Here is a 12,331-nt window from a genome sequence, read left to right on the forward strand (position 1 = left end):
AACTCCACCACAAAGTCATTATTACGAGTGGGAAACTCGAAATTTTCTTTAACCCCCAAGTTTCCGAGTTGGGGGCGTGTCAATGAGAAACATGGCGGAATCGATGGATGCAACGTCTGTAGTTGACGGTAAATTTTTGTTTAAATTGATAGTTTAGTTGTCCTATACACTTAAATTGGTCATGTTCTTGTTACGCAGCTAGTTAATGAAATCCATAACAAGTTTTTATGCGATACAGATTAAAGTGGCTTCATAAATATTAAAAACGCAAAACACACCTGATGCGAATTCTTTGCTCTTCAAATTAAAGGACGCTACATAGAAAAACATTTTTAAAGATAAATTTGTCTGATTTTTAGAGATGATTTTTTTAATTATTATTTTATATGATATAATTATTATACCCTTAATCCATTACACAAGCTATATTAGTTTAATAGTAATTATTAAGCTTTTATTTTAAATTAATATAAACATATAGATAATATGCAATATAAGTTTTAGACTCAATAGCTTTAAACATGACTACATACAAGCTTAGATTTTAAGGGTTTTTATACCTATAAATATTATCAACTCTATAAACTAACTGTACAACTTTTACTTGCACTTATATGGCAAGATGTTTTCTTTAAGATTTCCTCTTTCATGGATAGATCGTTTCATCTTGTAAATGTGTTTCAATTCTTCATATTGTTCAATCTTTTAATCTTTGGTAGTGAATCGCATTGACTCTCTCACGAGAAGTGAATCACAGTTTCAAGGCATGTGATTGGATGTTCATTTCTGATGTGCACGTGCTCCATTACCTCAGGATCAAAGCCTGAGTTGACAGAGAAAGTTGATGATCAGCTTCATGGTACCAACAAAGCCGGACTGGACTGGTTTGGTTTTGTCAACTCAAAACGAATCCTGTAACCCCGAGTTTGTTCAGCCACCATCATGGTACAGGCCCCAGGTCGACCGTGATTCGAAGATTCGATGCTTCAAGGGAGAGTTGAAACTTTTCGATCGTTAGAAAGCGCCGTGATGCCCACCAATGCTGTCCAGGAAGGCAGCTCACTAGAATTGGAGACGCAGCCCATTTCTCTTCTGGTTTAAGTCTTACTCTCACAGTATCATTGAATAGAAATACAGTTGAATCTGCTCCTTATACATATTCTGTTCATTTGTGAAAACAGAAAGCAATACTAGAGACCCCGGAGGACTCCTGAAATCCGCCATCAACAACCCATTCAACAGCAGCGCAAACAAGCTAGCACTCCCACCTACTTCCACATTCAGATCATCTCAAGTCTCACTGATGGATGTCAGAAATCTTCAAGTCGTGTTTTCTCCCCTGTGGACACAGAAAGAGCAGATGCAGCAGAGTAAATACCTGTCTAGCGCATGTTTTCGGGCTCCGACCGGATAGCAGTTAGCTAGCTGGAGGGCAGTCTGGTCTCCATGACTCGTGTTGCTGTCTGTCTGTCGCTGAGACTGAGAATTAAAGGCGCTCTGGTGATGATCAGATGGATCGAATGCGATCTGCTCTCAATCCAGACGCCTCCTGAGGTGGGGCTGGGCTCAATTCAGTCCGGCTAGCTTGTGTGTGTGCGTGTGTGTCCCTCCTAAAGCATGACAGGTTTGTACCGCTATTGCCTTGCTGCCGCTGAATAGTCGATAGTGTGAATGAATGTTGCCGCAAGGGGGCGCCAGTGCAACGCGATTACTCACGTTGAGAAGTTGGGTTTTGTACAAAACAAGGTAATAAATTCAACCCACTCGTGTAGCGGTTTTTGTTTGAGAATGCGATGGAAAATACTTGTTCAAAGTGTCTTATGTAAAAGTTGACTGTTGTAAATCAGGCTTTGTAAACAACAGTTGTTGTTGTATTTATTTTATATAAAATATTTCTATTTTCTTGGTAATGTTTGATCTTTAGGGTCTAAAACCGATGAAGATCTTATGTTTCCCAGTTTTCTGCAAGGATCATGTGAGACTGGAGTAGTGGCTGCTGATAATTCAGCTTTGCCATCACAGGAATTACATTTTAAAATATATTAAAATAGAAAATAGCTACGTAAATTGCAATAATATTTCACAATATTCCTGTTTTTACTGTATTTTTGATCAAATAAATGCAGCCTTTGAAAAGCACAAGAGAATTAAAAAAAAAAACAGACTCCAAACTTTAAAATGGTATTTAATAATTTAAAAAAAATAAAAGCAAAAAATAAATAAATTCAATACCACAATGTACTACCATGATATAACAAGTGTACATCACAAAATACTTTAAAATGTAAAAAAAAATGTAAAGCCTTTGAAAAGCACAAGAGAATTAAAAAAAAAACAGACTCCAAACTTTAAAATGGTATTTAATAATTTAAAAAAATAAAAGCAAAAAATAAATAAATTCAATACCACAATGTACTACCATGATATAACAAGTGTACATCACAAAATACTTTAAAATGTAAAAAAAAATGTAATACACTGAGCATGAGATTTTTTTTGCATTTCAACAGGAAACTAAAAATAAATCTTCTATTTATTAAAAATATATTTTTATCTCTAGATTTTAGGGGTGATAGACTAAAATATATTGTCAATTTTTTTGTGGGATTCATCCATTTATATTTTAATTTGCAGTTTGTCATTATCAGTAACCAGTTGAACAGTATGATAAATCCTGCCCACATGTGCTTTAAATAAACACAGAAGACACAAAAAAGCAATAATACACCAGGCAGCAGATGTTTAATGCTTGTATGTTTGTACAGCTAACATTTCATTGAAGTGCTTAGCAGAACTGATACACAAAATAAAAGGCACCATGCACAAACTAAATACACAAAACAAAAACAGGAAACCCATTATGTACAACATAAAAAATACATAATTTTCATAATCTTTGGGACTATATGTACAAAGGTTTAAAAATGTATTTACAAACACTCAAAGCACATTCACGAGAATTTGACAAACAAAAAAAAACAAGTGCTTCCGTCAGCGATGCACAGGTTTATTTGTGTGTTTAGTGCCCATCAGCGTCTGACAGCAGGGCTGGCGAGGAGGCCCAGGATGGTGGAGAGACAGTGAAGCTTGTCTTTGACCAGCTCTGGTAACTTCTCATTCTCTTTATATCTGAGAGGAAACAAAAAGCATAAGAATTCAGAACAGTATCTCTGCCAGCATTCATTCTTAAACACAACATAAAATCAAAAATGGGCCTCGATTAGTCTTTATAAATGTCATTGGCCTTGTTTTGCAATTAAAAAAATGTAAATGCACAATTGGATTATGCATTATAGAAGTTACATACATTGCAAATGCAGTGTCATGGTTCTTAAATAATATTTCTTTCTTTATAACAAGTTTTACCTGGTGATGTGTCCATCAGGGGAAGTAAAAATGATGCAAGAGACACCAACTTGGACCATCAGCTGGGATCCATCATTAAACTGAACCCATACCTCACCAGTAGTTAACTAAAAAAGAATTAATTAATAAATAAACACACTTAAATGCTAATACTAATATATATATACATATATGTATATGTACATACATACATACATACATACAGTATATATACATATAGTATCACATATACATATATATACACATACATACATATACGTACATACATATACATATATACATACATATATATATATATACATACATGCATATACATATATATACATACATGCATATACATATATATACATACATGCATATACATATATATACATACATAAATATACATACATATACATATATATACATACATACATATACATATATATATATATATATACATACATACATATACATATGGGTCATTGACGTATAAGGATTTTCGACAGGCCAATTTTAAAATACAAAAAATATCTATTGTAATTGTTCAAACATTAAGAATGTTGTGCACACATAAATTCATATTAAAATTTAAAATGAAGAGATTTTAGTGTTTTTTCATCTAGATAAATTGGCCGTAGCCTTAAAAAATGTCATGTGGTGCGACCATGATTTATATTCAAATTAAATAATTTCCTTATCATGCTTAACATTTTTTTTAAATGTTCTCAGTAATTAAAGTGTTTAGAAACAAAGTATTTGCATTTAATTTGAGTTTTTGTAAATAATGATCTCTTATTTTTGTTCTATAATTTCAGTTGCCTACACATTTATTATTTACACACATTAATTATAATTATTATTATAATAAAAATAATAATTAAAAAAGAAAAAAAAACTATCTAGTCAAACAGTTTACCTGAGAGGCCCAGCCGATGTTAGGCACAAAAATGGACTTGAGCACCTTTCCCGTGTTAATGGTGCGTTCATCTTTGCCTGAGTGGGGTGAGCTGCCTTTAGCCACACTAGCTGTGGTGAAGTCCGATCCCGCATAGGAAATCATCTAGAGGGAAAGGCATAAGTTACTGTTAATGAAACATTTAATTTCAGAGTGGGACACACTCTGAAATACCAAAACTGATGTGCTTTGGGATAATGTGCATGCATGACGTACTGATGGTGTGATGTGGGGTGGCTGGGGCGGACTGAGGCACACCTGAGCCACCTCTGCAGGTGCTGCTGGGCTAGACTCAGACGAACACTGAGGCTGAGAAGCCGAAAAGGCTGGATTGGTGGGTCTCCTGATGGAGCATAAGACGGTGAATGCGAGACAAACTTCATGCATGACTTTTAATCTCAACCAATAGGGTTTGGCTGACAGTTTTATAGCTCTGGTGACAGATTTTAAGCCTCACCTGCCGATAGTGATGGGAAAGAATGGAGTGTTCTTAGCGCTTCGCTGCTCCTCAGCAGTGATGGCCGCTTCCAAAGACAGACACATTCGATGCCCCTAAGAAGAACAACAAAAAACAAGCTTTGAATCTTGGTTAGCATTATAATAGCTGGAAGAACAATGTAGCAAGCAGTACCACCTGACCTTTGAAAGACCTTATATAAACATGCAAGCACTGAATGTGCATCTATCAAAATGCAGAATGTCAATTTTACTCTTAAACATGTCAAGTCATGCTTTCACAAAGTAGAAAACATGATGCAGTAATGCAGTACCTCCTCAGAGAGCTCCATGTAGAGTCTACACTCAGGACTCAGTCCACTCAGCCCAACGTCGCCCTTCACTGTATACGATTTCCCATTCTTCTCCACCACACGCACCTGTGCACTCGTCTTATGGGTTTTTGCACCTAAAGGATGAAAAAAAGGTTCCTTAAGCCTAAATCAGCTACAATCAGCACTACACACAGTTCATTCTGCTGAGATCATCTGTGCCGCTCACCATCATAGAAGCACACCTCCAGGTCTGCATTAGGAGTGTTCTCCATCAGCATGCACTTGGCAAATTTTGTGTATAGTGTGACTTTAGGGGTCTTCGATTTCACCAACTGGACAAACTTCGTGGCATACTGATATTTCTTCCAGTATTTTTCTGCAGTAAATGCAAGTAAGTTTAATGCAATGCTTTTCAAATGAATAGAGACAGCTGAGGGAAACGGTGATAACTATGAATATTATAAACACATGACCCTTTCAAAAGAATTATCATCACTTTACTGAAGTCTTGTATGGTGCTGTACCTGGTAAGTCCTCATAGCTGCAGATGAGAATGTCTTCAGGTGGTGAGGGTGGGTGGTCTAACACAGGGAAGCCTTTCCCTTCATTGGGCTGGTACACTGTAACCTAAAAACCGTTGACAAAAAAAAAAAAAGAGCATGTGAATTAGAGATTCACAAATATTAATAATTTTCTCCACTAATGACAAATAATCAATATAACACTATAAATGTCTTTACGGGCACTTTTGATCAATTTAATGCATCTTTGCTGAATAAAAGTAGGAATTTCATTAAAACAAATCTCACTGACCCTAAAAATTTGAACAGTATTATGTATTCCATTAATTACATTACATGAATTAGTGAGTTTTTAGTCCCTCACCATGGATCCATCACAGGATATCCTAAGTACTTCTTTGACTCTCTCCTGAGCTCCTTGTCCCTTCAGCAGCTCCATACACACCTCTCCAGAATCCAGGATACTGACCTAGAGAGGAAATACACATCTTGTTACATAATGATCTAAATCAGCAATTCTAGCTAATAACTTACAGGTTCTCCCTAGTGCTCTAAACTCAAAGTGAAATGGGCTTATGGTTTCACAAGGCAATATAATAATAAGTGGTTATAAGACATTAATGGCTTCACTCACCACAGCGTTTTTGGTCTTTTGTCTAATAGGCTTGAGTCTGACAGCACAGAGTGGTGGGAAGCTCTTCTTAGGGAACACTTTCTCCTTCTTCTCTGTGTTTGCTTTGCCTTTGGAGAGGGGTGGACCCAGAAACTGTGCGTCCGAGTAGCCCTGAGATTCTGACACGTGTCCTGATCCAAACACATCTTCCCTGCAGGGCCCCTGATTGTTGTGAGGAAAAAGGTTCGGTTGCTGCTGAGAGTGAAGGCCGTTGGGTTTGTCACTGCAGGAGGTTTGTGTCCCGACTGGCCCTCGTCCAGAGTGGAAACTGCCACTGCTGCTGTGACTGCTCAGGTCCGCCGGCCTCTTAAACGGTCCTAGAAGTAAAAATGTTTTAAGGTTGAGAAAACTCGATATCTCAAAGTCCTAAGGCTTTTAAAAAAAAGTCATACTAAATATTTCCAATGGTCTGAAATAAAATAATTTTGTTTTTTTTAATCATTTATTTTAAGTAATTTTTTAATGGTTAAATGGTTTTAGTTTCAATTAACTATAATAACCCTGGTCGTGTGGAGCTCCGTAGGTTTGGAACGACACAAGAGTAAATGATGGCAGAATGTGCATTTTTCCTGAAATATTTCTTAAACTCTGAATTCTTATGGGAATTTTACCATCGCAGCTGAACCAGGCCTGTGTTTGAGAATCAGGCATTTGTGTCTTCATTGAATGGGTGGATGTAGAGAAAGATGATCCCGGACTGAGAAAGAGGGGGGGGAGAAACATAAAGCACTAATTACAAAAAATACATCGTAATAATGCTGAAATGCAAATATGTTAACTGCGCTCAATGCATTATTAAACTTTGCAGTCATTTTTGATAGAATCACACCGCCTCTTACTTTGCAGGCTGTTTTACAGGTGGAGAAGGTAGGCGCCCTTGCTCAGAGTAGCCATGGGGCATATTTCTGTAACTGGAGGTTGATGAAAATAATCGTCCAGACCCTGGAAGCATCTCTTCAGAGTGGCATCTCTCCAGCTCCGCCTCCTGTGGAGTGTTGCTAAACCCAGCACCAGATCGATCTGATGAGTGAGCCCGTCTCAAGTAGCGAGAATGAGGCCTTCTGCTGTCAGCACCCATGGGAACTTTACCTATACCCATCCTTGATAAATCATCTTGTAAATTTGGCTGCCAATCTCGCCCGCTCTTAAAACTGGAGCTGGTGGAATGATGGGAGTGGCTGGGGATTGGCACCATGCGATTGGGTAAAGGCTGACCAATCACCTGCCTTGTTTCCCTCTGTAGCCGGCTGCTGCTGCTGCTATTGGTGGCATTGGAGGCTGTGGATATGGTGGCTATGCCGCTGTCTATGGACCCTCCATCACTGCTCCCAGAGTCTTTGCTTGCAGTGGGCCTGCTATGAGTCATAAAGGGGTGGTCCAGCACAACGGAGAGACTGGGCCTGAGGGCCGGGTTCTTTTGCAAGAGCTGCTGAATCAGGTCCTGAGCTTCTGCTGATATGTGAGTGGGCATCTGATATTCTCCCAGAACCACCTTATTGAGGGTATGTTTGACAGTGTCTGTGTCAAAGGGAGGTCTGCTCGTGAGGAAGGCGTAAAACATACAGCCCAGGGACCAAACGTCCGACTCCAGACCGTGAGCGCTGCGTGTAGCCACCTCAGGTGAAATGTAGTTTGGTGTCCCACACATGGTGAAGTGCTTCTCACTGGGAAGCTTGAGCTGCGTTGCCAAACCAAAGTCTGCAATTTTAATATTCATGCTGGTGGTGAGCAGGAGGTTGGACAAGGTCAGGTCCCTGTGCATGATCCCATGAGTGTGAAGGTACAGCATTCCCTTCACAATCTGATGCATGAAGTGCCTCGCTGTTGATAAACAAAATCAAAATAAAAACTGAAAACAGTGTTTAAAGGCAAGATACAGTAATATTTTGGGCTGTTATGACAAAGCTTACAGCTTTTGAGATTGAGATTATTGCAGGGTTTCTGCAGGATTTTTAAGCTCAAATTTAAGACTTTTAAAGACCTTTTTAAGACCTGCACAAATAAAATTAATACCATATGAACAAGGTAGGGCAATGTCTATAGTAACATATTAAACTGTAAAATGATCGTAAAATGCATGATTTACATTTCAGATACAAGTTTTAAAAAAAACAAAGTTTTATAAAATGATACACTTCACATTTCAGCCTTTAAACCATTTTAAATAAAATGGATGAGTCAAAAGTATTAATTATTATATTAATTTAAACAATTATAATCAATAAATTATTATATTCATTAAATAACACAAATACATTTTACTGTTTAGATTTTTATAATGCATTATCTTCTTATCGATCCACCAGTTCACATTTACAGCTCTGCGTGTTTGCAGGGTAAAAACATGGGTCAATTTTCACATTGATCTGAACAAAAACAACCCCAATACTGTGTTCCTGCGATACCAGAGGCTGCAGTTTCAGGACTGCGTTTCTACTAGGGCCCTATTTTTTGTGACGGCGCCATCTAGCCAATTCTATTCCAACAGAGGAGACCTGATTCAACCATCAAACAAACAGATGCAAAGACTAGATCAATGTAAAGTATTATTTTTTTATCTTTCCATCTTATTTTTAATGTAATAGCTGGCATGAACTTGAGTGTGTGAGGCGATGTCAGCAATCTCCATTTAGCCTTAGCTGTGCAAAACAGTTCACTGTGCTGCTGGATGTTGTAAACTAGTATTTGTAATCAAATTATTTTACATGTATTAATGTACTAATAAACACACTAATTTGTACCGCAATTGTTTTACCGTTTACTACACTTTGTTAAGTGGGTCAGACATCAGACGTGAAGTGCTGCGGCTAATGAACAAGTCTCGCAAAGAAATGCGGTCCTGAAACTGCAGCCTCCGGTATTGCAGGAATACCCTACTCCAATAAAACAGGCTTATTGAAAACGCACATTCATTCTCTGCCAGCAGGAGGCGCTTTTGGAATGGCAGAAATATAGCGGTTTCCCCGGTAACAGCAGAACACAAAGCCGCTTGTATTCAATTAAAACAGCGCCTTTTCAAGTTTAATCGTCACATTAAGCCATATCGCAATTCTGGTCTTTCCGTCCCCAAATTTAAGACCTCCTGAAATCATAATTAAGACTTTCTTGTACAATTTAAGACTATTTATGGCCTAAAAATTGATACAACTAAATTTAAGACTTTTTAAGACCCCGCGGAAACCCTGTTATTGTTATTCTAAAACTGTATGTTCCTCAATTTAAAACAAAATGTATTGACTTTTAGCATTTTGATTTATATTAGATTTGGATTATTTTCATATATTAATGATTGTTTATTTACTCAATAAGTAAGTGAGGGCATAAAAGTGAAGAACTTACCCTCTTCCTCTGTAAAAGGTTTTTTCCTCTCCTTCAGGTAGCGGCTCATTTCCCCATTGTGACACATCTCCAGAACCAGGTACACATAATTACTGTCCTCAAAGTAATTGTACAGCTTGAGTCAGAGAAGAGAAAATAAGAGGATTAGTCAATAGCTACTTTTTGAATGAAAGTCATTCAGGATAGCAGATTCCTTCAAACATCGCAAAATGCATAATATGCACAACAATGTCATATTCCACAAATGCAGCATAATTTTTAATTAACCAGGAAGGTCCCGTTGAGATACAGTATCTCTTCTACCAGGGAGTCCTGGTCAAGATGGGCAGCAGAAAATAAAAATATTATGCACATGCTGGGTCTTGCTGGTTCTTTCTTCAGTCCATATCTATATGACAGTATTGCAGTGCTGCTAGTAAGAAACATAAATGCAAAAATCAGAATCCTACTCATTACTTTATATTTTAAAATGATCAAATCATTTGTAATATTTTACATGATTTTATATTTTCATGTCTGTTAAAGCAATCAGGTTTCCACTATTCTTGTCCCGTGAATTTCGGACTTTCAGTTATTTTTTACTGGATCATGATTAAAAAAACTATTATCAAAAATGTCAATCTTTTTCATTTAACAGATTAGTGTCCTAATGTCTTCAATAATATCCTCACAAAGACTAATATTGTTCTTCTAACCCACTAGTTCTTAAAGTATTAAAATGGCTAAAACAACAACAAATCGAAACATTTCTAATTTTTTATTATTTCTTATTATTATTCACCCCCATTTTTTTCTTTGAAGAACCAGGGTTCCCACTGTCTTGAAAAACATTGAAAATCATTTTAAATTGTGATTTCTAGAACTGGAAAAATCATGCAAATTAATTACATTTTATAACTCTTTTTTTTAAGAATAAATATACATTTTCTAGTCATGCCAAGCCCTAAAACATTTCATTAGGTAGAAATTGTCAAAAAATAAAATAAAATAAAGATAACTTTATTCTTTATGAAAGTATTTATGTGGAAAATGGGGCCTTGCAGTCAAAAAGACTGAAAAGCACTGCTGTAGCCAATGAAATATCATAAGCAAAATAAAAACACTATAAAAATGTCTGGATTCAGTATTTTCTGTGACATTTTAGGATTTTAATGACCAGTATAGGCCTACGCAACTCTTTTTTTACATTTAAAAGTAAAATAAATTGTCAAAAAAACGGATTCAGATTCATTGGACACTAACATGAGCATCAGTTGTACAGCACCAGTACGTCTGGTGGGTCTGTGATGAGGGTTTTAGACTCACCTCAAGAACCGACGGATGTTTTAACCGACACTGAATCTCCACCTCATTAATGACTCTCTGCACCATGCCAGCTTTGTGCATGGCCTTCTTGTCAATCTGCAAATACATATGGGGCACAGTGAACCGTTTTGAACAGATGATGTACAGCCACAACCCTGGCACTATGGTTAATTAAACAGCACAAAGTAGGTTCTTACCATTTTGATTGCCACCTCCAAGCCTGTGTTTACAGATTTTGCTCTGTACACGCATGCAAAAGAGCCTTTACCCAACAAGGTGAGAACCTTGAAGTCCTAAAGCATAAAAAGGAATTATTTGCATTAGATTCCAGTAGATCAAATAAGATCATTTCAGGAGATCGATCTTGCCCCCTTGAGAGTTTCTTCGCCACTAATCCTCAGAATTAAATCTCCTACCTCGATTGTAAGAGCCACAGATGATGCCAAAATTCTGTCCTCATGTGGATCTTTTGATTTCGTAGTCAAATTTAGCAGGAATGAATTATTCACTTCCAACATGTTTCATGCAGTGTTTCGATCACGGATTAAACAACAAAAAAGCAGCCCGTTGCACACTGTCTGCACTCTTTGTTGACGCATCACTAGTTACCTGCATCTGTTCATCCCTCTCGCGCTCTCCTCCCGCGACTCTACCTGACACTGACGCTACCCATAGTCGCTTAGCAACCGTCTCCATGCTCCTAATTCCCAAAACACTTTTGCTGCACTAAAATATACCGCAGAAGGCTGAACAGAAGGCGAGGTCCGGACGGTAGTTTAACCGGCTGTCAGTATGATTTAACTAACGTACTGCTTACATTTTGTGAACTGAAGTTTCGTCTTTGTTTAACATCACGTTTCCCACACATAAAGCAAGCTTGAGTAAAGACGTACAAGGGTATATTTTAGCTGTTTTGGGAACTTAAAATATACATACAACCTAATAATTGAATTAAATAGTCTGTCGGGCTGCATGGCTCTCGAGCTGCAAGCGGCCGCGCTAACGTTGCTTACCTCAATTTTGTCACCGATTGAGACACTCATTTTCACTTCATAACCTCTTCAGTCCGACGATTCGGTAATTCTATCCAAAATATCCTTATTTTTCCGTAAATGTGAGATGTTTTGACTTGAGCATGATGTATAAAAATGCATTTAGTCTGTATATTTGTATTCCCCTCCAAAATGTTTGCCTTTCCTCCATTTTGAAAAAGTCCGCCCGTTAGAACGCGTAATGACGTAACCGACGTCGCTGCGCAAACTGACCAATCGGTGATCAGCTTATAGTATGACACGGAACAAGTCTTATTTACTACGATGAGATCAAGTTTTTAGTACCTATACTGTTTATTTCAAGAATAATTCACATTTATAGTGATATGGTCTTGTTTATGATTGCAACACTGGCTTCTCTATAATTA

The 12,331-nt window shown here is 37.3% G+C and overlaps 2 protein-coding genes across 2 annotated transcripts in view; both read right to left on the reverse strand.

Annotated features, from left to right (window-relative positions):
- LOC107703450 (inositol-tetrakisphosphate 1-kinase-like) overlaps positions 1–1,718 on the reverse strand; it is a 50,532-nt gene extending 48,814 nt beyond the window's left edge. The window contains exon 1 of the mRNA XM_016506074.1: positions 1,379–1,718. The gene's annotated coding sequence lies outside the window, so the exon portion shown is untranslated. The remainder of the gene's footprint in view (positions 1–1,378) is intronic.
- An 854-nt stretch (positions 1,719–2,572) lies between these two features.
- plk4 (polo-like kinase 4 (Drosophila)) lies at positions 2,573–12,150 on the reverse strand. Its single transcript, XM_016506081.1, has 16 exons — positions 11,925–12,150; positions 11,109–11,204; positions 10,912–11,007; positions 9,607–9,721; positions 7,107–8,088; positions 6,879–6,964; positions 6,229–6,584; positions 5,959–6,063; positions 5,598–5,700; positions 5,300–5,449; positions 5,074–5,207; positions 4,761–4,855; positions 4,520–4,646; positions 4,265–4,408; positions 3,367–3,473; positions 2,573–3,129 (listed from the first exon to the last, which is right to left on the reverse strand). Exons 1-16 carry the CDS (start codon positions 11,952–11,954, stop codon positions 3,030–3,032), a joined length of 2,826 nt encoding a protein of 941 aa, XP_016361567.1. The 5' UTR covers positions 11,955–12,150; the 3' UTR covers positions 2,573–3,029.
- Between the last annotated feature and the right edge of the window lie 181 nt (positions 12,151–12,331).

The sequence above is a fragment of the Sinocyclocheilus anshuiensis genome, unplaced genomic scaffold (genome assembly GCF_001515605.1).
Source record: "Sinocyclocheilus anshuiensis isolate Anshui unplaced genomic scaffold, SAMN03320099.WGS_v1.1 scaffold2045, whole genome shotgun sequence".
Taxonomy (NCBI): domain Eukaryota; kingdom Metazoa; phylum Chordata; class Actinopteri; order Cypriniformes; family Cyprinidae; genus Sinocyclocheilus; species Sinocyclocheilus anshuiensis.